The sequence below is a fragment of the Sciurus vulgaris genome (genome assembly GCF_902686455.1).
Source record: "Sciurus vulgaris genome assembly, chromosome: 8".
Taxonomy (NCBI): domain Eukaryota; kingdom Metazoa; phylum Chordata; class Mammalia; order Rodentia; family Sciuridae; genus Sciurus; species Sciurus vulgaris.
The window spans coordinates 58921565-58949270 of record NC_136468.1 but is presented as its reverse complement, the minus strand read 5'-3'; the positions used below and the strand labels follow the sequence as shown (position 1 = coordinate 58949270).

The 27706-nt window shown below is 33.8% G+C and overlaps 1 protein-coding gene and 1 long non-coding RNA gene across 2 annotated transcripts in view; one reads left to right on the top strand and one right to left on the bottom strand.

Moving 5' to 3' along the window:
• The window catches only part of SEMA3E (semaphorin 3E), a 282400-nt gene extending 280683 nt beyond the window's left edge, over positions 1 to 1717 (bottom strand). Inside the window, exon 1 of the mRNA XM_079150556.1 lies at positions 975 to 1717. Within this exon, the coding sequence (XP_079006682.1) occupies positions 975 to 1089 (115 nt within the window). The 5' untranslated portion in view covers positions 1090 to 1717. The remainder of the gene's footprint in view (positions 1 to 974) is intronic.
• On the top strand, positions 153 to 27229 carry LOC306667785. The gene is made up of 5 exons (XR_013765642.1): positions 153 to 813; positions 5598 to 6036; positions 10285 to 10386; positions 12841 to 12912; positions 26629 to 27229. It is a non-coding gene; the product is annotated as an uncharacterized lncRNA (long non-coding RNA).
• The last annotated feature ends 477 nt before the right edge of the window (positions 27230 to 27706 follow it).

The following is a 27706-nucleotide window of genomic DNA, read 5'->3' as shown; positions in this document are numbered from 1 at the left end:
GGGCTTCTATTCTCTCCATTGTTGGGAATAATTTAAAAGCTTACACAAGTGGTAAATGGTTCTTATGTAATCCTTATTACTGTATCTGTTATCTCCTTTAATGGTTGGTAATAATACGTATGTCTTTCCTAGTAATTGATTACAAATCTCAGAGCCTGGGTTGCATTTTTTGTTTGTTTGTTTACAGGAGGAATCACCAAACCTTTTCGTAACTGGCTTTTTACTGAGCCCCAAGCAAAACCTGTCTTTTGATCATTTATTTATGAGTACAATGTTGCTTTACAAGACATAATTGCAGGATAAAATATTTAAACACACTGACAGAGCTTCAGTAAAGCAAGGTGAATTTGCACTAAGAAAGAATGGATTCTAGTGAATACTAATACTTTTCTAATAATTTAATTTACAATGATTGCAGGTGAACTCCATTTTTTTGTTTTGCCACACAAACATATTTTAATAATGAAGTCAACGAGAAAGGTAATTTATATTAGTTGTTAGTCATTTAAATATGTGGTGACGATTCTGTTATCATGAGTAGGACATCATTTTTCTCTTCAGGAGTTCTCTTATCCTCAACAAAAACCAAATAGTACCTCTATTTCTAAAACCTTTCCCCAGTAGTCCTGTTGCCCATTATGCATGCATTGGTATTTAAATACCTGCTGCTAACTTGGTAGATTCAGTCTCTTGAGGCTGTTGCAACCTGTTTTCTATCTTTCTGTTCTGTCCACTAGAGAGTGAACTTAATATTTCCAAGACAAAAATAACATCTCTAAGTTGGCCTGTGATTTTGCACTATTTTCAGATAAGGTAAGTGAACCGTATTGATTACAGGTACCTAGACTTTTAGGTGACTTTTGCAATACAGTGTTTCAGGTGCACTCTAGAGGTCTTGGCAGACCATGAACCTGTGTTAAATGTCTATATACTTTTACATTTTTTTAACAAAAGGATCTGAAAAGGTAACCTACCTTTATGTGACAGGCGTAACCGGGGGTAGGGAGTATCGGCTGCGCGACCTCCTGGCCAAAGCTCCAGTAAGTGACCCCACAGGAGCAAGGTGATAGCGCGTCCGGCGGATGCCATGCTGCGGTCTCAGGGTGCAAGCCCTCCGGAACCTCACTTTAAGGCGGGCTTGAGTTTTACTTAGGACTTCCCTCCAGGGGCAGCGTGCGAGAGGCTTTGTCAGAAATCGAACGTGTTGTCATCAGAAAGCACAGTTCCAAAGTGCCATTTGTCAAGTTGTCTTTGGACACGTAAAACCTTCCTTTCCTCAGGACAGTTGTTTAAAAGCCCGGAGCAGGAGAGCATTCCGAGGAGCGCGTCTTCAGAGCCATGTCCTGCCTGGAGCTGTCTGCGGTAACTACGCCGCGGACCGGGGAAGAAGCTGTATTTTTTTCAGTCACCGGCAAGCATTTCATTGAGAAAACAAACCCAGCACACGCGCTACCTTCCCCCGCGGAGCTCTCCCCTCGGTCTCCCCGAAGCCTCTCAGGAGTCAGCCTCTTGCACCGACTTGCCAAACAGATAGTTTTAATTCACGTTTCCCCTTGCTAATTAAAAACAAGAAGTGCCATTCCCTCTAGGAGGTGCGGGATCCACCCAGCAGGGATGCCGTCTGTCAGTGCGCTGTGTTTACAGCAAAGTTCAGGCAGGGTTGAGCGGCTACTTGCTGTTTCTAGGAAGTATTTCTGGTCCACGTGCCCAGCGCCCATCTCCCTCCCATTTATATCTGGCCGCACGTTACTCAGCGTCTACGGACAAGTCAGCGTTTGGCTGGGGGGCGGGAGGGGTGGTGAGCGGGAGTGGGGGTGGGGTGGAGGGAACCACATATAATACTCTGATTATTTAGAAATATCTGAGGCAAGGATGTGGCCTCAGGAAGGGCTCCTAAATGCTCACTCACCAAGATTAATCCTTGAATAAATACAACTTCATTCTTAAAAGAATCTATTTGTAACCATTCAGTACCCCAATCAATTTGTTCACTGTTTCCACAGTCTTTTTTCATGATTAAGGTTTCTGTATTGCTTTCATCTTAGAAATGTTATTTTTAACTCCTTCGAGGAAAAAAAAGTGTTTGAAGAGCTTGGAAAAAATCATCTGTAATTATTTCATAGGTGAGAATCAAATTATTTGCTCAGGGAAATTCTTCGAGTCAAAAGTACATTCTCTTCCCCAAAGCAAAACATAAATATTACTTCAAATTTAAGAAAAAAATAAATTCTGAAGTAATGATCTCTTCAGTAAGGGACCTGGTAAAGTTGAAATTGTCTACCCAATGGTTCCCTTGTAAAGCGGTTATTAGAAAATTCAGGATGGAAACTACCTTAGAATTCAACTGCTGTGCACTTTCACAGTTTATTTTCAAGACACTGTGTTTGTGTAAATAAGCTTAACACAATGGGTCAACTTTACAATCTACTTTCAATCAATCTCAAAAACTAAACCAAACACTCTGGAGTGGTTGGCATGGAAATGAATGGCATTATTTCAAGATACCAATGAACTGGAATAGATATTTGATTTGATAGTTGATAATTAAATGATAAACAAAGGGAACCAACAAAGATCAGTTTTTCTGTTTCTGTATTTTAAATGGTCATGAGTACAGACACATAATTTGAGAATTATGTGTTTAAAATCATGTGATTATAGTAAAAAGATAACTCAAGTAAACTCAATATTTTGCATTATATATAAGCAAAAAGTACAGCCAGTTATTCTGTACCATTTTTCTAAGTATGATGTGTTCTTATACAAGCAGAATATATTTAGCAAAATGTAAATGTCATTGGATATTATAAATAATTAGATTTCCAAAGTCTACAAAAGATAACAAATTCTAAACTTTATTTAACACTAAAGCAAATGAAGTATTTAGAGACTTTTAACCTGGGGTGGTCTCTGAAGGCGCTTGCATGTTTTAAAAGCCAAGCTGATGAGCACAGACCTAATTGTGATATAGTATATCTTCCAAATCCTCCTTTACTTTCTTCCAGAACTGAAGAGTAAATAGCAGTTTTTATATGCATTACCTAATGGCAGGACTCGGTGGAAAGTAAATATGGTACCTATAACTTTTATTAGAAATAGCATCCTCATACAACTAAAATTATACTTACGATTGCACAATGCTTGTCCTAATTCTGTTACGGATTTGAGGCAATATAAGACATTACAACCAGTTCATTAAGACATAAAGTCACACCACTAAATGCCAATGGGGGAATATATGCTATGAATGTCAAGGTTTGTCTTCAGTTTCATATATCATACTTCAGTTTAGGTTAAGGCAATTCTGAAGTACACGCCAGAACAATGAATGTCTTTGGGTTCCTCAAAATGTGCTTTGGTTTATTCGTGAATCATCACCATAATTGCATATTCCCTTTAATCTTCTCCATGTCCTTCTCTCTTTCTATCTCACACAAAACATTCAAAAAAAAAAAAAAAATGCCTACCTAAAAAAAAATGAGCATTCAGAACTATTCATAGCCTCAGGTCTCCCCATGTGACTTTTTTTTTTTTTTTTTGCACGGTGCTGGGGATTTGAACCTGGGGGACTTGTGATTTAAGGACTCTACCAATTGAGCTATAGCCCCAACCCCATCCCCATGTGACTTTAACCTCTAGCTTTAAAATAAAGAAAAGAGTCTTTGGGACCAAATTAGTCATTCATACCATAAAATGAAACAAGAATAATCTTCAGAAACAGGGTCACCATATAATTTATCATCTAAATAATATAGTTTTGAAAGTAAAAGGCCTTTCTACTAATAATTACATACAAACCTAGAATATTACAGCAAATCAGGACATCAAAATCACACTACTTGGGAGATTTCTAGACACATTTGGAAAATTGAAAATTTTATACCTTTGAAGATGAAAATGTTTAAGATGACTTACTGGGCCAGGTGTTCAGCTCCGTGGGAGAGCTCTTGCCTAAGATACAGGAGGCCCTGGGTTCAATCCTCAGCACCTCCTATCCCCCTATCCCACCCAAATCAACACTTGACTTACCATCAGCAGTGGGTGAAAAATTTGGGTAGACTGAATATCTTTGGAATTAGCAACAATATCTAGTGATCATATTTGATTTGAGAAGAGCCAGTCTACCAGCTTGAACAATATCTAGTAACATGGAAAACTAGTGAGAACATGTCATTAATGAAGATATTGCCTGTCAGGTGGAATGTCTCATTCCAAAATATTCCATTGTTGCTCTTCTTACACCATTCTATGAAGAGAAATCTCAATCTGATAGTGAGAAAGAAAGAGGGGAAATTGAGTACTCACCAAGAGTCCCAGGGTGCCCCATGGGGGGAGGGGTCGTTCTGTCACTGTTTCCACAATTTTAACAGCAGAAGAGAGATTGGCCTCTAGAACAATTCTTCCCTGTAGGTGGTTCCAGACTATCTGTTGTTGAATCCTGTTGAATACATAAAAGAATAGATTACTATCTCCCACCCTGTGTTCCTAATTTGCCTGAACTTTTACATACAAAACTATTTTACAGAGGTTCCTTTAGGCCAGTGTTACACAAATATTTTGTCATATTCACCATTTTTATTATAATAGCATAGTGCAATTAAAATTCAGTTTAAATTTGTATAAAATAAAACCATTGTCTCATAGTCTAGATGTCCTGCTAATATTTTTCAAATACGTGCAAAAACAAACAAAATTGTGAATATTTCTCTCTGTTTTACTTAAAATTGCCTAGCATACCTTGACTGTACTCACCAATATCCTCAAAAATATATATCTCTTCTTTCCTTCCTTCCTGGACATATGGAACACTGCACTTCCCAGTCCCATTGGCAGTACTCGAAGCCATTCAGCTAATTCTAGTCAAAGAAAGATGAACAGTGGAAATGGGTATGATAGCTGAGCTGAGGGAATGAAATGGGCACTCCTAAGAAATTCTGTTTCTAAAATCCTTTCTGTAGTAAAGGAGGGGAACTTAAGATTGCAATGGTGAAACCAGGAGACTGAGCATCTTAAATTATTGAAATCACCACATACAGGGAAGTTGCCCTATAAAATTACCCAGACCACCAGTGGATTTTATATGAGCAGGAAATAAACAAGCTATGTTAAGTTACCTGATATATTAGTTACCACAGCATAGCAAATCCTCCCTAGCTAAATGCACACACTTTCCCTGATGTGCTTTTGAAATCATGCTTTTGGACAAACACATTGTATCAATAAGTCACAGATACTGTATACCTTTACCTGTCACTATAACTTATTTCAGCTGAACTTACCAATATGGTCATGTGAAAATGTGGGTACTTGGGGTCTAAGAGGTTAAGTGATTTCCAGTGTCACTTTTACAATGGAACAGGATATATGCCCTTAGCTTTTCCAATTGAGCATTGTACACAAAAATATTCTCATAAGCATCATTTGTAAGTGAATAGCATGGGACTTTATTTCAAGAACATTATGATTAAGACCATTAAAAAGTCAAACTATCATAATAGCAATGATGATGAACATTTTTAGAACTAGAGATAAATGTTGTCTATGGTAGCCATGGAATTTCAGCTTCACTAATCCCTCTTCTACTTCTGCTATTCCAGGGATGTCCAGTCTGGAGCATCTCAAGTGTCCCTTCAATATGACCTGCTGTTGCAGCTGCTGCCACCATTGTTGCTGTTGAATTTTACAGACCAAGACTGCTGCTTCCTTTACTTGTCATTCAGTTCTGATGCTTTATATCACATAATTTGTGTCTGTATTAACTCTTTACTACATTCAGTGATTAAAGAAGGTGAGAACAAATTGATACTTAAATTACCCCTGATTTGTATCCTCCTGCCTATTGTTCTAGAGAATGGCATCCCACCAACTGGTACCATCCAGGACCCAATTCTGTTACCTGCCTGAAAGAGTTTTCGTTGATTTTTTTTCTGAGGTCATCATCCAGATGATTGACTAGTCAATACATTGGCTTTGTATTTTCATTTAGACCAGCTACTCTGAAAGAAGAAGGAGAAGGGGGAGGAGGAGACTCAAAATGTGAGCAAAAATTTCAAAGTCTTCATTTCTCACTTATACTAGATTTATTCTCATTTTCTTTTAGGTTCTTGATAACAATGAAGAAAACCAGAAGAAACCTTTGACCCGGGTATGGTCTTTAATGGGCTTTAATCAAAGAGCAATGTTTCTCATGTCTTTTTGTGGTAAAATGAAATTACTATGGATATCATTAATTCTGAAAATCATTTATTTTTAGGTCCTGAGACATTTCCTACTTATTGTTTTTGGGTTATAAAGAATTCCTTAAAAAGACAGATTTCTAAATTTAAAAATATATATAACAGGAACATTCATAAAATACTACAACTTATTGCTTGCTATGAGTGTTGAAATATATATATATTTGTGAGTTATTGGTGGAACCCATGGTGAATTTTTTGTAATACGTTTCTAGTACTCTCAACATCTACTAGTATACTGTGAACCAATTCCACTTTAACAGACTAAAGATAATGATTTTTGTTAATTTGTTGTTTTCAATCAACTAGGCACCATGCAAGGCATATTCACCTATAATCCAATTAAGCTCTAAAATCAACCCTATGCAGCAGGAATGATTTTTATTGCCATATACACATAAGGACAATGTAGGACACAGATGCTTGGTAACTTGCTTGAGGTAAAATACCAGCAAGTGGCACAATTGCCGTTTAAACCCAGATTCCAGTGTCTGGTTCTAACCATTACATTTGTATTTCAGAGAATATTGTTCAGGAAAAACTTCAATGGTTCTTCCAAATACTACACTAGCAGGAATCTATCTCTCATACATGTTGATAATAAACCATATATAATTTTAAAATAAAATCCTTTCAAGGCAGTTTAGTCTTCTCTGATTGAGCTCACCAGATAAGGTCTCATATTCCAGGTTGTGTCTAATGGTAGAGTACTGGCCTTGTAAGCTGCTATGTCCTTTTGACTTGGTAATCAGGTAAAACACTGGAGCTAACTAAGTACAACAGGAAAAATAATTGAAGAAGAAACTATTAAGAAAATAATATTTTAAAAAGAAAAATTTTCAGGTAAAAATGGTTATTCTTATTTCTGAATACATATATACACACACACGCACATATATATATATACACATGCTCACTCACACACATACAGAGAGACACATTTTCTAGTTATGGTTAAATAAAAGAAGTTTCTGAGAAAAGATTTACGGGTAATAGATCACTTGTAAATACTTACTGATGTTTATATTATTTTATCCAAAAGATTCCAACACGTTCAAATAATGTTATCATTAATGAACCTGAACTAAAGGCAACATTTTATAAACCAGCCACTTAAAAATGTACTTAGTATGAGACAATAATAAATGCCATAAACTCGGTCAAGAATTTATTTATCCACTGTTGTCTCTAATTTTATACTAGTCTTTAAGACCACCATATTTTTTTTTTCTTGGCAATAAGTGGTCTAAATTTTTCAAGGTCAGTTGCTGAATTGTTTAATTTTTAAGAGGAAGAGAGGGAGGGAAAAAGGGAAGGAAGGTATAAGTGATAATTCAATGCAATTATTTTTTAGTTTTTCTATTCTTTATTCCAGTCTTTAGACCCCTTTTATTTTCTCCATAATTTCCTTCATGCTCTATTGCTAATTCCAGACCCAAACCAGTTGGCATGGAATGATTTATTCCATAAATATTTACTGAGAGTAATTGTTTGTAAGGTACCCTATGTGTGCTTAAGATATTTAGAGATCAAAAATTAATATTAATTATTAATATTAATCTTTTGGATCACTTCTGTAGTTGTTCACTTTGTCTTGACAGAGGATACATGGTCAATATGTAAGTATAAAGTGGAGAAAACAATTTTGTTCCACTATAAAAGAAAAATAGGAAAGTTTATACAAAGCCAATGCAATTACATATTAGTCACTTGGCAAGAAACTAAGCAAAAAGGCCAATATTTTGTAAAGTTTTAGTATCTTCACTTGTCATATAATTGGCAAATGCATATAAAATCTCACACATCACATAAAGCTGCCAACTCAATGAATATACCTGTTTCACATTAAAATAAATGGAAAAAAACTAACTTTAATGTTGTAAAGAATATGATGAAAAATCAGAATATTTAAAATAAAACATATTTTGGCTTTGAAAGTGAATTTTAGAGTTCAAAGAAAACACAATGACCAAAGGAAAAAACTGGTAGAAGTCATATGAAGCTTCTTTTTCCCCTCAATGACTTTGTTTCCTAAACACCATTCCAAATAACCATTTTAAAGAGTGAAAACAACACATGAAAAAAGAAAGTGAAATGTCCGTGGACCCATTGGTGAGATCCCAAAGATGAAACAAGAAATCTAAACTTCATATTGGTGTCACCTTTTATTTAACTTTACCATAATTTCCACAAATGATTTGCCAAAATTTTATTGTATATAAGCCAGATTTTACATAAGGCAGGATTTCAGGTACAGTGTCTTTTTATTTGAATCTGTTGTTTTATTATTGAAGTTATTTTTGATGGGCACTGTTGAACATTATTTTGCACTGCCTGGTAGTCCTGAGTTGTTATGTCCCAGTACATAACGCTAGCACCATGTGGAGGTCAAGACTGGTACTACATGTTTTCAGTTGTCAAACACAATTGCAAACTTATTTCTGCTTACAATTTGTTTCCTATTGCAAAATGAACAGCATGCTTTATCCTGTGAGAATGGGATAGTTTATATTCTGAACAGAGCTACTTTCCATGGTTGATAGAATAGGTCTTGCCAGTTAAGAGTGAAAAGATTTAGATGTTTTTAACAGAACATTTAAGACTTAAGAATGTTAGATTTTCTTTTCAGGAAAATATTTCATAACAAATGCTCTTTAATTTTGAAAAAAAACATAAATGTGTCAGAAATGAAGGTGATAAGTAGAAAAATATGTCTTGTGAAAATATGTTGATTAAAATTTAACAACCCAGTTGAAAATTTGATAAGTTTGGAAAACTATATTTAGCCAGGCCTGATTCATGACAATCATGTCTCAAACCTAAAGCATTTCTAATATTACTATTGTATGGTAGAATGATGTCTTACATGTTTTATTTATATAATCATGTTTATAATAGGAAATAAATATTGCAAAAATATGAACAGAAAATATCAACTACTCTAAACCTTAAACTCATTCCACTTGCTTGTCAAATGATAAAAACAAAATAAAACAACGTATTTCCCCAGAGATCTAAACAGAAAGAATATTTTCAGCCTAAAGTTTCACTACTGAGTGGGCTAAGAAATTAGCTTGTTTCCAGGGATATGTTAGTGCATATGCATACAGCTATGACTAAAATTAATTGCAGGAGATTTCACTGCATTGCTTAATGATCTGAAGGTGGATCATTTATTAATGTAAGAAAAGGTATAAAAATGGAATTTCAATAAAAATGTACTGTGACATTTTTAATAGCTAAACAAAAAGCTAATTAATGCATCAGTTCCTTTAAGTTTGATAAGCTTTCTGCAGATATAAGAAACAATGCATTTCACAAATAAATGTGAAAATCAAATTAAGATTTCCCAAGTGATGTAAGTTTTAAAACAAAAGAGTCTATCAATTATTCTCAACAAAGTAAGCTTTACAGCATTAAAAACAAGCCATATCATCTAGTCGTTTCTGGCAATCTAATAAGAATTTATGTAAATTTATTCAAATTCTCAGAATTCTATGTCCCGTAGTTTTTTTTAAAAAACTATAACAGTATTATCAGTGACATGAGAAACAAATAAATCAAATGAGAACTTTCCCTGTTCTGAACAAGCAGTCAAGTTGGTTAAATTTTTCTATGAAAAATTTTCACCTTTCCCATTATTCAGTACCCAGTTCCTTACATTAATTATTTTCTATGGGATCAAATAATTTTTCTCTGTTGGGTAATCCTTAATTTCATAAACAAATGCATCATTTCTCATCTTAATAATAAATCTTCCACTAACTTCCCTTCTCCTCCACCTAAAGACTCACATCTGAACTCAAAATTTTGATCAAATTCTTTCAAAATATTGTCTGTATTCTTTCTTCATTTGTTCACCTCTCATTCTCTCTCAAATCAACTGTATCAGTTAGAACTTTGTTTAGATGCAAGTGGTAGAAAACCCAGAACAACAGTGATTTCAATATGATGAATTTGACTTCTTGCAAACATAGCCCAGGTTAAGTCCAGGGCTTATGTGACTGTGTTATGATCTTTACTGATGTGAGCACTTTCTATCTTATAGTTCGTCCCTCCTCAACAGGTGACCACCATCTCATAGACCAAACTCCAGCCCTCACATCCTCTTTGCTGGCAGTAATAATTCGGAAGAGAAGAGATGAAGAAGGTAGTAGTAGGGATAGAACCCAGGGCACTCCAGCACTGAGTTACACTCTTATCCCTCTTTTTACATTTATTTTTTATTTTGGACAAAGTATCCCTAAGTTGCCAAGGAGGGCCTTGAACTTTAAATTCTCCTGCCTCAACCCCTTGAGTAGCGATTCCCTCTACACTTGAGGAACCTTGCTAGAAGCCCTCATGTTTCTAATCTCTAAATTTTTGAATGCCACAAAAGTTAGGACCTAGGACCTCATCTGTTTTCCATCCATAGTCACCCCTTGTGATGGATTTGCAATTTGTCAACTGGGCCAAATTGAACTAAATAGCTTTCTGAGAATTCCCTTTCTTATTGTTTCAGGTTAGTCCTACTCAAAGGGAGATTCTTGGTTGGAGGGTGGAAGGAAAAAACAGATTTTGCAACACACACATGGTTGCTTTTGTGTTGGTTTAGATAGCAGCTGTCAGGCCTGCAATTGTTCCTCCTTCCAGTAACCTCCTTCAGGTTTTCCATTTCCTGGGCCAGGTGTTTCTGTAACTTCAAATCTAAGGGCTACCGCTTTTGTACGACACCTACATTACCAAAATCAGAGACAACCAGGACTGAGGCTGGTTTCAGTCTGTCTTCATTGGTTTCTCGTTCATACTTGTATGTCAGCCTATTCTTTCTTTCACCTAACTTTCATCTCTCTCTTCAGACTATCTGCCCTGAGTACTTCAAATTCCAGCATTAGGTATGAAGACTTAGAGGGATTTATGAATCAGCTTCCACAGATGTTTATGGTTAAGTTCCTGGAACAAATCCATATTTATCTCCTAGAGATACTGCTTCTTTGAACCATGACTGGTACACCTCTAGAAATTCCACCAAAGACCATGGCTTTTCATAACATCTAAGTGTTGAGAATCCCACATCTACATCACTAAACTCAACCACTCAACTTGTCTCCCAAGTTCCAAATCTGTATATCAAGTGCTTTCCAGACATCTCTACTTAGATATTTAATAAACAACTTTACCTTAAAATTTTGAAAGGAGAACATTTAGTATCTAATCTGCCCTTTACTGCCTCCATCTGTAACCCTACTTCTACCTTCTCAATAAATGAAATGTTTAGGTCCCTCCCATGAATGGTTTCCTGCTTCATATAAATCCTAATAAAAGTCAAATCCTTCCAGCAGCCTACAAAGTCCTTCTTGATCCTGGTCCCTCTTATGTCTTCAACTTTATTTTTCTCTTTCTCACTCACCCTACTTGAGCCACCTTGACAATTTCCTTGATAGTTTTGCACCTGGTTAAGCACACCCTACCTGGTAAGCTCTTGACTGAGAAATCCATGTTTTACATCGTAACTCTCTTTATTAGAAGCCAAAAAGAAAAGAAGATATAGTTACTAAGAAAGTGAATACTAAATAAAATTAATTATACTTTATAGTGCTTAGCATTAATTGTTTATATTTCAACTATCTACAAATACCTATAGTGATATTCTTACCTGGAAAAAACATTTTCTATACGTGCTACTTTTAAAATTTTTATCATTTGAACAATAGGTTAATTTTTTTCTCTAAAAGAAAGCTACCTCTTTTCAGTTATTTCCAAAAATAATCCTACAAAAAGCATAATTTGGGGGGGGGGGGATTTAAACAACTTAGCTCTTGTGTCATTCCTAATGTTTTATATTTTCAGAGAGGCATTGAAAAAGATAAAGAATGTCCCCTGGGTACTGTTGAAGCGATGTAGGTACCAGGGAACCCAATATCCTTCATCTCCATTAATGGAGAAAATGACCTTTGCAGAAAGACAATATACCCTAGAATAAAAGAGAGCTGAGATCTCACAATCGATGTAAGAATAATCTTAGCTCATTCTCAACATGGTTAGAGTGTAAAGGAGTAAAAAATACTTTTGAAAAACAGGTAAAGGATTAATTCTGCAAAGAATATTTATATAAAATCTATTATCCTAAAGAAATTTATTCTTTAAGAATTTGTTTCTTTGTAAAAAGATTCATTAAGAAGTTTCTAAAAAATATTAATGCTATTTCTTGTAGTTCAGTCCATAGTCCCTGAATAAAAACCAAGGTATGCATGCATCTCAATGTGTGATAAGCATTTACTACAGAGGAAAAGAAAGAATGAGTGGGAGGTGGGAAAGGAGAGGGAAAGTGCTGGAGAGTGATATATCTTGATTGTACTGAAGATTTCACAACTATACTTATATACATATACATAAATATTAAACTGCACATACTAAATATGTATATTTCATTGCATATTACTTATACCTCAATAAGAATTAAAATTAATGATTAAATATTAGGTATAAATTTTTGAACTTAATATTTTCTAGAATTATAAAGATGAATATTATAGAAATTTTTTGAAAGGAAAATCATGTTAAATCATCTCATTCTGTTCTAAAACTTGGCTTTTCCACAGCATGCTATATTTTCTCCTTTCAGAAGAAAATTCAAAGCAACAAAATGTCAGCAACAGACTCTTGTACATTTCAGATGTTCATCTTTAACATCTAGGTATGTGTTCCATCAATCAAAAAATCCTACAATCATTTAAATTTTGAGTGGATAGCATAAACCTGCTCTTCAAAGCAGGGCTTACTTTTTAGGTCATAATTATATCACCTATAAGATGGCAATCCCCCTAAGTCAAGTAAGGCATATTTTAAATATAATTTTCAAAAGTCATTTCATATTGGAGTATCCTCCTTTTTAGCATTTATCTGTACTTTAAATAACTGTTGTGAAATAATTTGTCACATGAGAGATACTTTCCATTTTTAAAGACTTCCAATTAGATATTTGTAATATTTTGAAAAAATAAAAATAAAAAGAGAATTTTAGGATTTATATAAGCTAAAAAGAAATAGCTTGATCATGTTCATCTTGATTATTTTTATAACTGCATTTAGATTGCTTCTCTCCCAAACCAGGATTGTAACCTAAGCGGTTTGCTGTTGTTTTTTATAGGGAGACTTAAAAGTTATGTCTGATCTAATAATTTGCTGTTCTCATAAATAAAGTATTAATCTCTTATAAAATCATGAGGATTGTATCTTGGACATAAGTGATTGTATCTTGTAGGTTGTGAGCTTATCCAGCCATTGTAGAAATTTTATTGAAGTAAGGTGATCCTCACAGAATCAATCCTAAGAAGTTCTTTATTAAGGAACAAATGACATATGCATGCATACAAATGCACAGTTTTTATCAACAAATATGATGAAATGCTTAAAACCCAGTTATTAAGTTGAACTATATAAAATAATCACATTTTTGGAATTTAGGCAATTTAAAACTGTTTATCATTTAAATAATGTCCACTATCCAGTTCTTTCCATCTCAGATTTAGAAAGCAATAAATTATTTTTCTAATAATAAGAAATATATCAGTCTCATCTTTTTCACTCATAACACAAGAGAAGAAAAGTCAGAATTGAAATAGTATAACTTTTTGCAAAAAGCCAACACAATTACAAAATTTATTTCAGTGTTTTAGTACTTTGATGTATTCTTTGTCATCATACCTCTTTAAAGATTTTTACTTCCAAATAGGAAAGATTCCATTATTCACATTATTTATTTTTCTTGTCCCTACTGCAGTAATGTACAATAAATATTTTAATAACTCTTTTGTATGATCATAATGATTTCTTTTTTAAATAATTTCTTATTCACATAAATTATTGTGACTATAATAGTTTTAATGGCTATCCTTGCTGGTCATGGTGGCACAAGCTTGTAATCCCAGCTGCTTGGGAGACTGATACAGGAAGATCTCGAGTTCAAAAGCAAGATGCCAAGCAACTCAGTGAGACCCTGTCTCTAAATAAAATACAAAATAGGGCTGGGCCTCTGATTCAGTGGTCAAGTGCCCCTGAGTTCAATCTCCAGTACCAAAAAAAAAAAAAAAGGCTATCCTATGCCTAGCTGTACAGAACTTTATTTTTTATTTCAGGAAGATAGTAAAATATCTTTTCATATCTTATACTCTTATACTTAAAATAAAAAGATTTCTAAATATTCATTAGCTTTGCAATGAAATATGTATCTAGTTTTCTACCTTTCCTGCCCACTCTTCCTGGAGGTGATCCCTCAATGGATACCTTTATTCATCTTCTAGACTCTATAATTAGACAGGCCTATAACCACTGCTTTTTTAAGGTTTTCTCATGTTAAATTGAGTAACCATTACTCATTCTACTCACATTCAGTCAACCTTGTTTTTTCTACTGCTCTTTTAATATAGCAAAGCCTAATAAAATGTGACGATGTCGTTATTCTAGAATATTAGCCTGTCATTTAAAATCATGTTTTTTGGAAGCCCATTTAACAACATGTACAAAGCAACAGAAATAGTATTAGGTAAGAAAATTAGAATATAAAATTGTATCTATAGTAATATTTGTATGCATACAAAAATATTTTTTGTAAATAGAGTTTAGCAGTATGTGACTTTGAGGAAAATGATTTACATAATTTTAAATATTTCTCTTGTAATATTCAATATTCTTTGGAATAAGCATATATCGTACATACACCTTGCATATATAACAAAAGGTATGTGTTCCTTGATGTGATTGTCTTTTTATTGTTCTTTTGTCTTTAATATGGTTTTCAGATATTTGAAACTAGATTTCTTCTATTTGTACTTTTTCTTTTGGGCTTTCAGATATTCTGTTTCCCATGCATACATCATCACCTTATGAAAGATAACTGGGCTGAAGTTCAGAGGTCCTTAAGCTATAGATCACAAACTGAATCTGAGAGTCCATAGTAACAGAAGAGGGTTTTTATATTTTTAAATAGTGGGAAGAATTGAAAGAATATTTTGGATGACATTTTAAAATTAGATGTCAGTGCTCATAAATAAAGTATTGCTGGAACACTGTCACACCCATTTGCTTATTTGTCTTACTGCTTTTGCACTATAACTTCAGGGTTAGAAAAACTTTCTAGAGAGGAACTACAGAGTTACAAACTCTGTTCTCTGTTTAGACTTTCTAAATTACTTTCTTTTCCCTCAGACTGGTATGGAAAGGATGGAAAGGGTTGAGCAGTTCAAACAGAAATGCATGGCTCACAAAAGCCTAAACTATTTATTATTAGGTCATCTACAAAAAGTTTGCTGACCTTTGTTCATAATCTTTGCTTCTTGTATTGTAAGTGCATACAGATCATAAGAGGAAGCTCATAACATACAGATTCTGATTCTGGAGCCTGAAAAATCTGCATTTTAAACAAGCTCTAGAAGATGTCAGTGCTGCTATTCCAACCACAATACAGGTGGCAAAGGTGTAGATAGGCATATTAATTTAATATGCAAAAGTACTAGTTATTAAAACCCAGGACATTTTCCAATATGTGTGTGTATGAGAGAGATCTCACATCACCCTTTAATTAAAAATCCATAAAAATGAACCCAGACAGATTATAAGTAATGATAGGGAAAAATATATAATAAGTGAAATAGCAAAATGGTTATAGAGCATTGATCTCTAGCATATTTTTAGTGGAAAATTTGTTTTACCGTACATAAAATTTTCAGTACACTGACATAGAATGTGAATTGAAATTTTCTAATTTTCTAATGTAGCAATTCATATAATAATCAAAATATAAAACATGGTATATTCCAACAAAAATATAAAATTTTCTGTTATAGCAATAAATATACATATAAAATCTATAACAATTGTTAGATTGTAATTTTTAGTTCTTTTCGCTTTTTGAGAACATTTTCCCAAACTATTTTACAAAATAACAATAACAAAAAGTAATTGGGTAACTTATTCTAAGTGTTGGTTGTATGCTATAGCAGTAGCTCTAGGCCACTTTCTCACCATTGATAGGACAAAGTAGGCTATTGTGTTAGAAAAGCTTTCTAGAGAGGAACTACAGAGTTACAAACTCTGTTCTCTGTTTAGACTTTCTAAATTACTTTCTTTTCCCTTAGGCTGGTATGGAAAGGATGAGTTTGTGATTACTTCTCCTTGGGAGGTCCCTTTGTCCTTATACTAGTAAAACCAGAAAAAGAAGGTCTGACATGGCCAGTTTACAGCAGCTCTTCTCTAGGGCATAGAAGACAGGTTCTTTTACTTGGGTCAGGATTCCTCGTCTCAAGTTAACAGAGAATGTTGTTCTAAGGAACAAGATTAAGAAAGAGATCAGTAAAAATTTCAATTTAGACCTTAAACCAGAAAGATCGTAGAAAGTTTATCGTATTTGGAGATCATAAAAGCAAATAAATCAACAAATACATAAATGTATGTTTCCATTTATATTGTAGTTGCATTTCTGGAAATTTTGGTGTATTTTAAAAACATGCAAAGATAAATTGTATGTAAAATAAAGTGAGAATCTAGGTTCAGATTAATTATAAATATTTCAACTAAATGAATATTAAGCAAGATATTTCAAAGTTATGTAAGTAATTTTTTCTGGTACCAAATTGTCCTTTTATTTGTGAGATGGTTACCATCCTTGATTGTCAACCATCAATGACCTAGAGCATCCCCCCAGTAATTGCTAAATCAAAAATATCCCCATAGGCCATCAAACACCTCTGGTGAAACAAAACTCATTAAGAACCTATGCTGTGGGAGGCAGAGATTGGAGTAATGCATCCATAAGCCAAGATACACCAAGCATTGCCAGCTGTCACCAGAAGCTAGTAGACAGGCATTGAACAGATTCATACAGTCCTTAATAGGAGCCAACCCTGCTGACACTCTAGCCTCCAGAACTGTAGTGAAATACATGTCTATGGTTCAAACTCAACAAACAAACAAACAAAACCTATGCTGTGGAGCAAAGAATCAGAACTAGTAATCATAATAATAATTAGGTTTTCAGGATACATTCCCTTTAACTCTTCTGGCAACAGCTTTATCCATGGTTGCTTCCATTAAAGCCACCTTTTTAAATAATTTCAAAGGTATCAGACTATATATATATTCAAATTTAGTATTAATTTGGACCTATTACCTACCTATTCAATTAATTTCATCATTTGTGTTAGCATCTCAGTCGTGAGTGCCAACCTTCAGTGTTTGTAGTTTCTATCTTGGGTGTGGCTTACAACCCATTTTCTTCACTTACTCATTCAATATCTATGAAGCACATTTCTGTACCTAGCACAGTGACTAGCTTTTCCTTAATGTGTTTCAACCTTTAAATCAGTGAAGGATTATTAGATTATGTTATGCATGGAAGTAAAATTGAACCCTTTTTCTTAATGAATTTGTTCTAATTTTATAAATCTGTCAACATTCCTTTCAATTTATTTCCATTAATTCTGTGAAAATGATACATTTCATGTGCTTGGAATTCTTATACACAAGAACACTGTTCAACTGCAATTGATATCTGGTCTTATTTCTTTACATTTTAAATAGATTTCTATCTGAAGATCTGGATTAAATTTCCACTGTACATGAGACACCTGAATGGGTAGCATAAGAAACCGATTATACTGCTTTTCTGTATAGAATTTTGTATTTTCTGGGAAATAAGCCAGAGTCTGATCTAACTCATCTCTAGTACTTTGAATACTTTACCACATACTGCCTTGCAAAATCTTCCACAAACAGTAATAAAACATGTTCCTCCTAAATAACTTGATTTCCATTTAAATATAATTATAGATTCTAACATTCATTCAGAAATATCTGAGTTAGAAGTTTTAATTCCTTTTTATTCAAATTCTAAAGTGTAACCAAAGGGTTTTTTTTTTTTTTAAGTTGCCATTCTTATGATGTTTAATTTTTTCTCTCTTTTCTTTTTCCTTCACATTAAAATAAATCAAAAGAGTCCCCATGCCAGGGTGGTTTCTAAATGGAGATTTAGAGTAAATTTTTCCCACTTTTTGCAATTTTGAATTGGGCTTCCAGGCTGATTCATAAGTCTAAAAGCAGTGCAGAATTATTTTTGCTTTTCTAAGTCAGAAGTCACTTCGACAATTTTAAGAGCATTTTAAATGACTACTTTGACAACCTGGAGACCAAGGAAGTTCTCGCAGCTCTGGAAATGGAAACAGCTGGACTGGTTAAGTGGTGGTGATTCAGTGTGAGTCACAGGCCCACACCCAAGATGGAAACTACAAACACTGAAGGCCTCAGAAATCCTGAGAGTCAGGAATCCTCTCTAGGGATCCCCAGTGTCTCTGACTGGCCTGGGTTTCAGAGAGTATTTCTAGAGCCTCTTTGTCCTTCCACGGTTCCCCATCCTTTTCACCAGAATGTACAGTAATAAGTACTGTACATTTCTAATAAGTACTGGAGAGTATGAGTAATTGCAGAACAAATTAAATTATGCCTAGTACACACTTGACATGACACAACCCCAAGAAAACATCAACCAACCCATTCTTTCCTTTAGTCTGGAATTCTGGAGGACTCAAGATATTTCTGGAATCCCCAAGGGATGCATAGTATTTCATTCTTCAAGTGCAGGCAAAAAGACTTAATGAGGATATATAGCACATTTCCCTGCCCACTTTAGTACACTTAAATAAAAACAATGGCTAAGAGTGGCTAGTGTTTACTCTGGCCAGAGACCCTATAAAACATCCTTTGGGCTTGCTTGACCCTCCCCCCCATGATTTTATATAACTCCTCTGTGAGGTGGATGTTGTTATTATTCTCATGGTTATGCAGCTTCTAATTGGTGGAGCCAAAATGTGAACACAAAATCTTTGACTTCAGAGCTCAAGTTCTTTCCAATGATGATTAAAAATCAAATGCACATTTTTTTTTCCTGAATAACTGATTTAAATATCAAGAAAGTATGAATCATCACTGTGGAAGATTCACAATACATTCAACAAACATATATTAAGCAAAACTGTGTTGAAGCACTGTTCTACTTATTGAAAATTCAATAGTGAGTAAGAAAAAACCTAATGGAGCTTATGTTCTCATGCAGGTGCAAGGACAATAAAAAAAATGAGTAAAATATATTGTATAAGCACAGTACAGAATAGTATCAGAAAAAATTAGATTGTCAAGATGACAAAATTTAAATCCATTGGACAGTAAAGATCTCCCCAAGAATTTAATGATAAACCAACCCCTGAAGGAGGTGAGAGAAAGAAGCCTTCCATCCTTGATTCAACCCAACCCCCAGTCCTAGGGAAAGGCTCTGAGGCAACTGGGAGTATTGCTAGGCTAATCTAAGAACAGCAAGGAGAAGGGTGGGCAGTAGTGAATGAGGAACAAGGGAGAGTAGGGGAAGATGAGACCTGAGAGATGAGGAGGCAGGGAAGTGGAGACTTCTCAGAAAAGAACAAAAGTGATTCTGTTTTTAAGCAGAGCAGGTAGGTATATAATATGATTTATGTTTTTGAAAGGAGTTCTCCGACTTTTGCATTGAAATGGAGTGAAGGGATTAGAGGTGGGAGAGTGATTTAGCTGACAGAACTATTGGGAAACTGTTACTATAACTCTGGAAAAAGATGATGTTTGCTTGGGCTAAAGAGTATTGAAAGGGGAAATGATTTGGATTCTGGACATATTTTGGAACTGGTAGAATTTGCTATTCAGCTGAATATGTGTTATAAGATAAATAGTTAAGGGTGAACATACAGAAGAACAGAGATATGTTAGCTGAAATATGTAAAGTGGTAGGGATAACAGATGTAGGGTTTTGCTAAGTAAACATGATACAGGAGATGAGGAAATTGAAAGACTATGCAGAAGACTGATCCTAATGATGGATCATAGGTTGGAAGTGGGATGTAGGGGAATTACAAAATGAAGGAGGGCTGGGAAGGTCAGACTGTAGGGCTGTTGGAGTCAGTACTAAATGGGCAATTAATTTAATCAACATAAACTCTGTTTGCCTCAAGTCAAAAAACTTAACTAGAATGTACCCTAGCAGAGTTTGGAAAAGAGACTAATTCCTAGACTATCATATACTGTATCTTAATATTACCTTTAGGTAATCTTTGATTTCTTAAAATTGCTTGTTTCAGAATAATATGATTTTCTAAACATAGAAAAATTAAAGCTTTAAACACAAAATACTTGAGCTATTTGTATCTGACTATTTGGAATATATCTGAGAATTCCTAGACTAAAACAGATTGCCCCATGTTAGCAATCAAAGCATACCTTCTGGGCCACAAGTCATGAAATTATAAAAAGATTTTTAAAATTAAATAAAATGTATTAGTACAGAGATTTAAAGTTTAAATTATAATCCCTCTCATAACTTTTAAAAATAGAACATGAGCTGAAATTTTAAACTATTAATTTAATAATTGACAATCTTTTATTAAATCATTTTACAAATACCACTTAATTCTTACAAAGCAGATTACAATGGCATTATATTTTCCTAAAGCATTTATTTTAAGTGAAGTAATGTAAATAGTACTCATAAAATATAGCTATTTGATTTCTGAGTCTATCATAAATTAATGGGGCCCTGATAGTTTGCATAGAAATTTTACACAATGGATCACTGCACTTTTAGATTTGCTGTGATTTCTTGAAGAGTTTGGAAAATGTATTCATAATGCTGTTCCCCAGGAAGAAGATTTTATTTATGTAAACATCTGCATGCTCAATTTCCTTGCAGAAACATGTGAGTTTCCCTATTCGAAATACTTTTATAAATTTAATTAATAATAATGTAGAATTTATGTGCCCAATGTTAGTTTTTAATGCTATCTCTGTTATATATAATTGGTGCTTATATTTTATATTTCTATTATTCTTTCTTCAAATAGATTTCATTCTCACCATACTACTAATTTATTGATGATGGAAACATATTTGAACAGCAGTATATATTCTGCTTTTGCCACCTATCCCATGACATATTTTCTAGGAATGTTTATGTATGAGTGAAGATTACACATGTAAATTATTTATAGTATTTATGATTTGTCAAAGTATGTGGAATTTTTTTTCTTTTCCCTTAATTATTATAAAGGGCTGTACAACATTTTGTATTGACAGAACGGATCTCATTGACCAGAGGAATACATTAGCCACACATGTTACTTTTGAGATACCACATAGCTCACCTTTCCAAAATATGACTATCCCAACCCACCAAAATATATATCAGTAAGCCTATTTCTATTGTGTGTTCCTTCACTGACTTCAGTGTTTCTACTAACTTCGCTGGAGCAGAATAGTGAGTTCCTGATTTTAGTGACTTAAGGCATGAATTGGAAATCAAAGTGAAGACATTGAATTTAAATAAAATGACAGGAAGTATAAGAGTTTATTGATTGCCCAGAGTATCAATTCCTTCTGGGAAAGAAGTTGGGAGGAATGTGGAGGTGGATCAGAGAAATCTTCCAAGTCAAGAAGGAAGGCAACTATTTATAGTGGAAGAACTTGATGAAGCTGGATATCTAGGAGGGGATAAGAGTAGAGATAGTCCTTGGAGAGTCTGCCAAAAGCATTGAAGTTATCTTCCATGTAATGTAAAGACTTTGGATTTGAAGAGGAGAGTACATTTAGGGTTCTGTTTTACGTAAATCACATCGATAACTTTGAGGAGGATATATCTGAGAAGAGGAACTTCAGTAATAGAAGACTGTTGCAAAGATCTAGGAAAAATAACAGATGATTTTGAGGAAAGCAGCAATAGTAATTGGGAAAACAGAATGTATTTATGAACATGTAAGAGATAAAGTCTCCTGATCATCATTATTTAGAGGAAGGAAATAAGCAGAGAGAGAGTTATGTCCTGGTTTTCCTACCTGGATGATGGGGTTTTTCCTGGCATCAAATAAAAAAAATAAGAAAAAACACAAAAGGAACTGCAGAATGATACAATGAATTCTGTTAATGTTGCTAACAGGACATACAGCAGAGATATAAGAAAATGGGATGCATTAAGAATGGATCAGGAGGATACTCCCTGGAGGGTATTGATTGGCAGTAAGCCAGTCTATGAATTTTACTTAGAACACAAAAGGGAAGCTGTGAAGATGGTGATGACTATCCAGCAAGAGAAAGTGTTAAGAATAGAGGTTGGCTGAGAAAGAAGTCAGGAGAACAGTAACATTTAAATTTTAGACAGAACAGACCTGCAGGACTAAAGAAGTAGAAACCAAAGGTACAGCATAGAAGATCCAAGGGAGGAGAGAGAGATTTCAAGAAATAGAAACTAATATTAAACAGAAACTAAATAACACAAAAAATTTTGGCTTTGACTTTGGCTATGGCAGAGTGAGGGTGATTGTCTCTAATTTACTTAATGGTGCAGTCATTCACAGTGCACATAAAAGTCAGGTTATAATTGTTTGAAGATAATTAAAAGTTTTGGATTCCCATAAACCCCAGATTTTCTCAAATAAGCCTCACCTTGATCTTACTTTGTAGGTAGCTGCTTAGGGTCTTTGGGATGGGAGGGCCTTATGATGCTTATCACTGTTCTTAGCAGTTGTACAGCCAAAGCTTTTGGGCTTAAGATGCAAAATAGTATCAGGTTGTTATGTAATGTTGCAATTTTTTTTCTTTTCTTTTTTCTTTTTTTGGTACCAGGGATTGAACTCCAATCCTCAGCCCTATTTTGTATTTTCTTTAGAGACAGGGTCACAGTGTGTGGCTTAGCACCTCACTTTTGCTGAGACTGGCTTTGATCCTCCTGCCTCAGCCTCCAGAGCCACTGGGATTATAAGTGTGTACCACAGCACCCAGCTGCAATTTCTTATTAATTGGAACTAAACTATGATATTCATAGAAATAGTTTCTATTAAATGAAAGTTTTTGTATAGACACATGCTGCATTATTTCTACCACTAGGAGAGAAAAATGTTGAAGTATATATATAATTGTTGGGTTGACGATTAATGTACAACATATAAAGTTGTTACAAAGTAATTTCCACTATTTATTTAGGAAAGATAAGCTTGCAATTTGTTTTTTCCCTCCTCAAAATAATCTGAAAGAGGTAATGATAGTAGTTTCTACAATTTTATTGTCTTAGAAAATCTGTGCAGTTGTTATCACTCCATGACTTTATTTTATAAGCTGAGGGTATGATCATTTGCACCTGCTGACAAACCTCATGAACACCTACATGGCAGAAATCAAAATCTTTCAGACTGTTTACTTTTATGGTCCCTCTGAGGAAAATCTGCATCTCCAATTTTAGCCTACTTGGTTCCTTAAACTATCCTTAGAGACTAAGAGAAAGCAAAGGTATTTTTTTGTTTCTTAGTAAGAATTCTATGTTATGTAACAATTCTCTTTTAACAGAATTCCCTTAAGAACATGCAGCCCTTCCTCATCATTTTTAATAACAACCAAATAAAATGAAATACATAAACCTTCAAGGGAGAAGATGTAAATTATAAAACTGGGGAGTTGTTTCAACCTAAACATCTTCATATTTGGTGAAAATTGTTTAAGTGTTGAAGAGTATAAATAATTATTTTACTACCTAATGCTCTTACAAATATTTTGGGGTCTTCAGTAAGAACAGTGCACATTACACGTTTTTGCATATCTAAACTCTAGTCTGTTAATGTAAAATTTATTTAATCTTGAAGTAATATGTGCCACCAAACCTAGGAATCATATTTTTCAAAAAGTATTATACTTTTGTCATAGTCAATAGAACATTAAATAAAAATTTAAATAGATTTGGTAGGAATAATTGCCTATTTTTATGCTTCGCCTCCTCAAAAAATTAAATTGATCTTAACTGCCACATCACTTAAAATTCTGTCTGGTTTTCACCCTAATGTGAGTTAGTGGCTATCTTAATAAATTCTCAAGGACTTTAAGAGTTACAGGAAATCATACTATTTCCTCAATATTGAATTTTGAAAGAATGAAACTCCTGAAAACTAACTGGGGTGGGGAATACTTGGCTTGAGATCCTTAAGAAATGTAGGAAAGTGCCCTAGGCTTCTATATGTCTCAAAGAAGGGGAAAGGAGCAGGTGGCTGAGATGGGCTTGGCATATTGCAGCAAAGCTTCTGTGCTGATGAGGTCTAGGGCTGTGGAAATCACCTGGGTGGTTTCAGCAGCTGTGATCTTGGTGAAGTTCTGACACACGTTCTCCAGGGGAGGAATGGATGGAATGTGGATTCTCCACTTAACCTAGGGTTTGAAACAGCAGGGAGCTCTTTACCATTTCTAAGGCCTCAAGCAGTTGAATGCACTCAAGACTTACAAGGGGGGTGGGTGGGGGAGGGGGGGGGGGGGGGAGAGTTTCTCATAAATCAAAGTGAGGACTCTGCACTATTGAAACCTTGGTGATTGCATTGTCTTGGCATTATTTCAACATTATATTTTAAAAACAAAACCAAGAAAACAATCAGTTGAGGAGTAGGGGAGAACATAATAGAGTACACTGTCTAGAAGCTCATCTCTGGATTTGGCATGGGCCAGATCCTTTACTCAGATTATGGTGTTGTGGTGTAATCTTTATGGCCATAAAAAAATTAAGCATGAGTAACATTTACCTAATTATTTGGAAAGAAAATAGCAAACCTGAAGGCTTTACAGAATCAGAGGGTTGGTATGCATTAGGTACATACCAGGAATAACTGCTTTAACCTCAAGAGATAATTTCATCTCTCTGGGCTTTACTTTCTTTGTCTGAAAAATGAAGAAATTGGACTATGTGTTTAAAATTCTATTATTTTAAATTCTTAACTTTTAAATTCTCAGTACATGTCTGTTTTGAATGTTATTGATATTGCATGATTTCCAAATTGTCATTTGGTTATTTTAGTTTTAATTATCTTAAGCATAAAGCTATTTATGCTCAATGCAAAAAAAAAAAAAAAAGAAATCAGGGAACTATTTTACAAATTAGAAAAACATATATAACAATTATTCTGAGAAGTATACAATAAACTTTTTATGTATGTAAGCATATACTTACACACATACTTATGTTAAATTAATATTAAACTGTTCATGCTATTTCATTACCCATTTGAAACTTAAAACGTTATGTATATTTTCTAGAACTGTGTAATTTTACTGATATATAAAAGGTGCATATTTTACTGCATGTACATTCTGTGTAAATACCATCCTTTATTTAGGAAATCAGAATTATACTGATGGACATTATTGATATCTATTGATGATGTTCAGAACATTTGCAATTTATTGATGAATGTTTAAGTTGGTTTTCCTTCTGCTATTATAAGCACATTTAACACATAATCATGAATTTTTTAAAGAATAATTCCCTAAGGAAAATTCCAAGAAGTTGAATTGCTATATTAAAGGCAAGGTGAATGTGTGTTTTAATGTAATGGTTATTATTTTCTAGTTATATACCATGTAAAAATTCTATAAAATGCTTAAAATTGTGATTAACCATAATTTTAGTTTAGGATTTTTTTTAAGTGATCTTTTCATAAGTGTGTCTTTTAATAATGAAGAGATTAATTGCAGGTATAAGAGTATATTCTGAAAGTAATAGTATATTTATCATTCTCCAGGGTTTTAGAAGCAAACAGACGCTAAAACCCAGACCTGTTTCCATTCAGTGATCAAAGGAGACATATACCAAGGAGGCCCCTTACTCTGTGTCCTGGGACAGAGGTGTGTTGGGGGGTGGCATTAAAAAGCCATCAATTGTTCTGTCCTGGGCCCATATGCATTTCACTATAGCTCTTTTTCACATACTGTGGGTGACTAATCTTAGAGAATTTTAATAGGATAAAACTATGGAACACATTAAAAAAAAAACTATGGAGCACGTAAGTATAATAATTTTTATTACTTTGATATCAACCTACAAACATACCTAGCATAAACTAGTAAAAATCACCATTTTAAAATGCTCTTCTATCAGGTATTATGCTCTGTGCTTCAAACATAATTTCATTAAACCCACAAGATGAAAGCAAAAGGAAAAAAAAAAAAAAAAAGGAAGCAGGAATCCCGCACTTCATAGGCTCCCTTGTATCTATGTAAACATGAGGTATTAGTGAGATGGACATTACCCTCAGTGAAGAAAGCCAGTGACAGAAAGACTCAAGATCCTACTTAAATGAAGTATATAAAACATATTCACTGATTCAAAGAATGGAGTAGTGGTTACTAGGGATTGGAAGGAAGGAAAAATTAGAAATTACTAATCAAAAGGTATAAACTTTCAGTTAAACAAGTTTTGTTTTGTTAAATGAAGAAATTGAGACATGTCCAAGGTTAAAAAGACAGTGGAGAATTGGAATTAGATTTGAGATTCTTCTCATTATCCCATTATTTCTCTTAACTTGTTGTCTTTAATTTATAGAGTTTATGGAGCATCATGAATTGATCTCAGCACAAGGGTCACCTGAAACTCACCACTTATATCACATGAACGAAAAGAGCTACAACTTTGCACTTTTCATGTCTTCTAATATTTGTTTAATCTCATATATTCCCAACCTAAAAACAACAGATATAGGGTGAGCTGTATTCCTCACTCTTCTTCTACCAAATTTGTGAAGGGTGAATTGCCCTATTGGCTAATTTTTCTCTACTCCAGTTCCCTGGTTTCTCAGCTAATGTAATATTATCTGTCTACTCTTATTTAATCATTATGTGTGTTTTTGGTCATTAATTATTTAACACCTGATTTTTTTTTCCTCTAAAAGCCCAAAGCATTTTTGAACATTATTACTAATAAAAAATTCTTTCCTGGAAGTTCATGGGGAATTAGAGGAGTTATTATAAAAGATTATACCTTTGTTTTATAAAAGATGCATAATGTATTAAATATCTTGTATCATGCAAATCTTAGTAGCAATTTACAGACTTTTATATCCTTTCCCAGTCATATAGATTATTTTTTATTTTTTAAATATTTGGAAGAGATGGAATCAAAGACGTATTATATGATTTCCCTAAGGTTATTTAGCAATCCAACTGTAGAACTGTATAGTTTAGCTTAAATTGTACAGTTGAGTTAAATTAAAATAAGGGAGTGATTTTTAAAAATAAAACTGCAAAAACTTTAATCAGCAACATAGACTAAAACTACTTAATGTATACTAAATAAAGATTTTTTTTTTTTTTTTTTTTTTTTTACCAAAAGCCAATATTCTAAATGTATATAGTTGATTTTGAAAGACTGCATTTTTCAATCATAAAATAACCTGAGATAAATAAGATTCACTCAAGGGGATTAAATCTATTCAGGCCTGCTCAAGTTTATGGAGCAAGTATAATGGAGAAAGGCTTTTAGTAGGCTACTTAAGTGAGTCATTTTGATCTTTTTGTCTTGATTGCTCTTTATCTCTAGATAGTTTGCTTCTCAGCTTTGGTGTTGAGTTAAAAAAAAAATCTCTTTCTTTTTTAGTTTGCCTTTATATTGTGCTTGTCTGCTT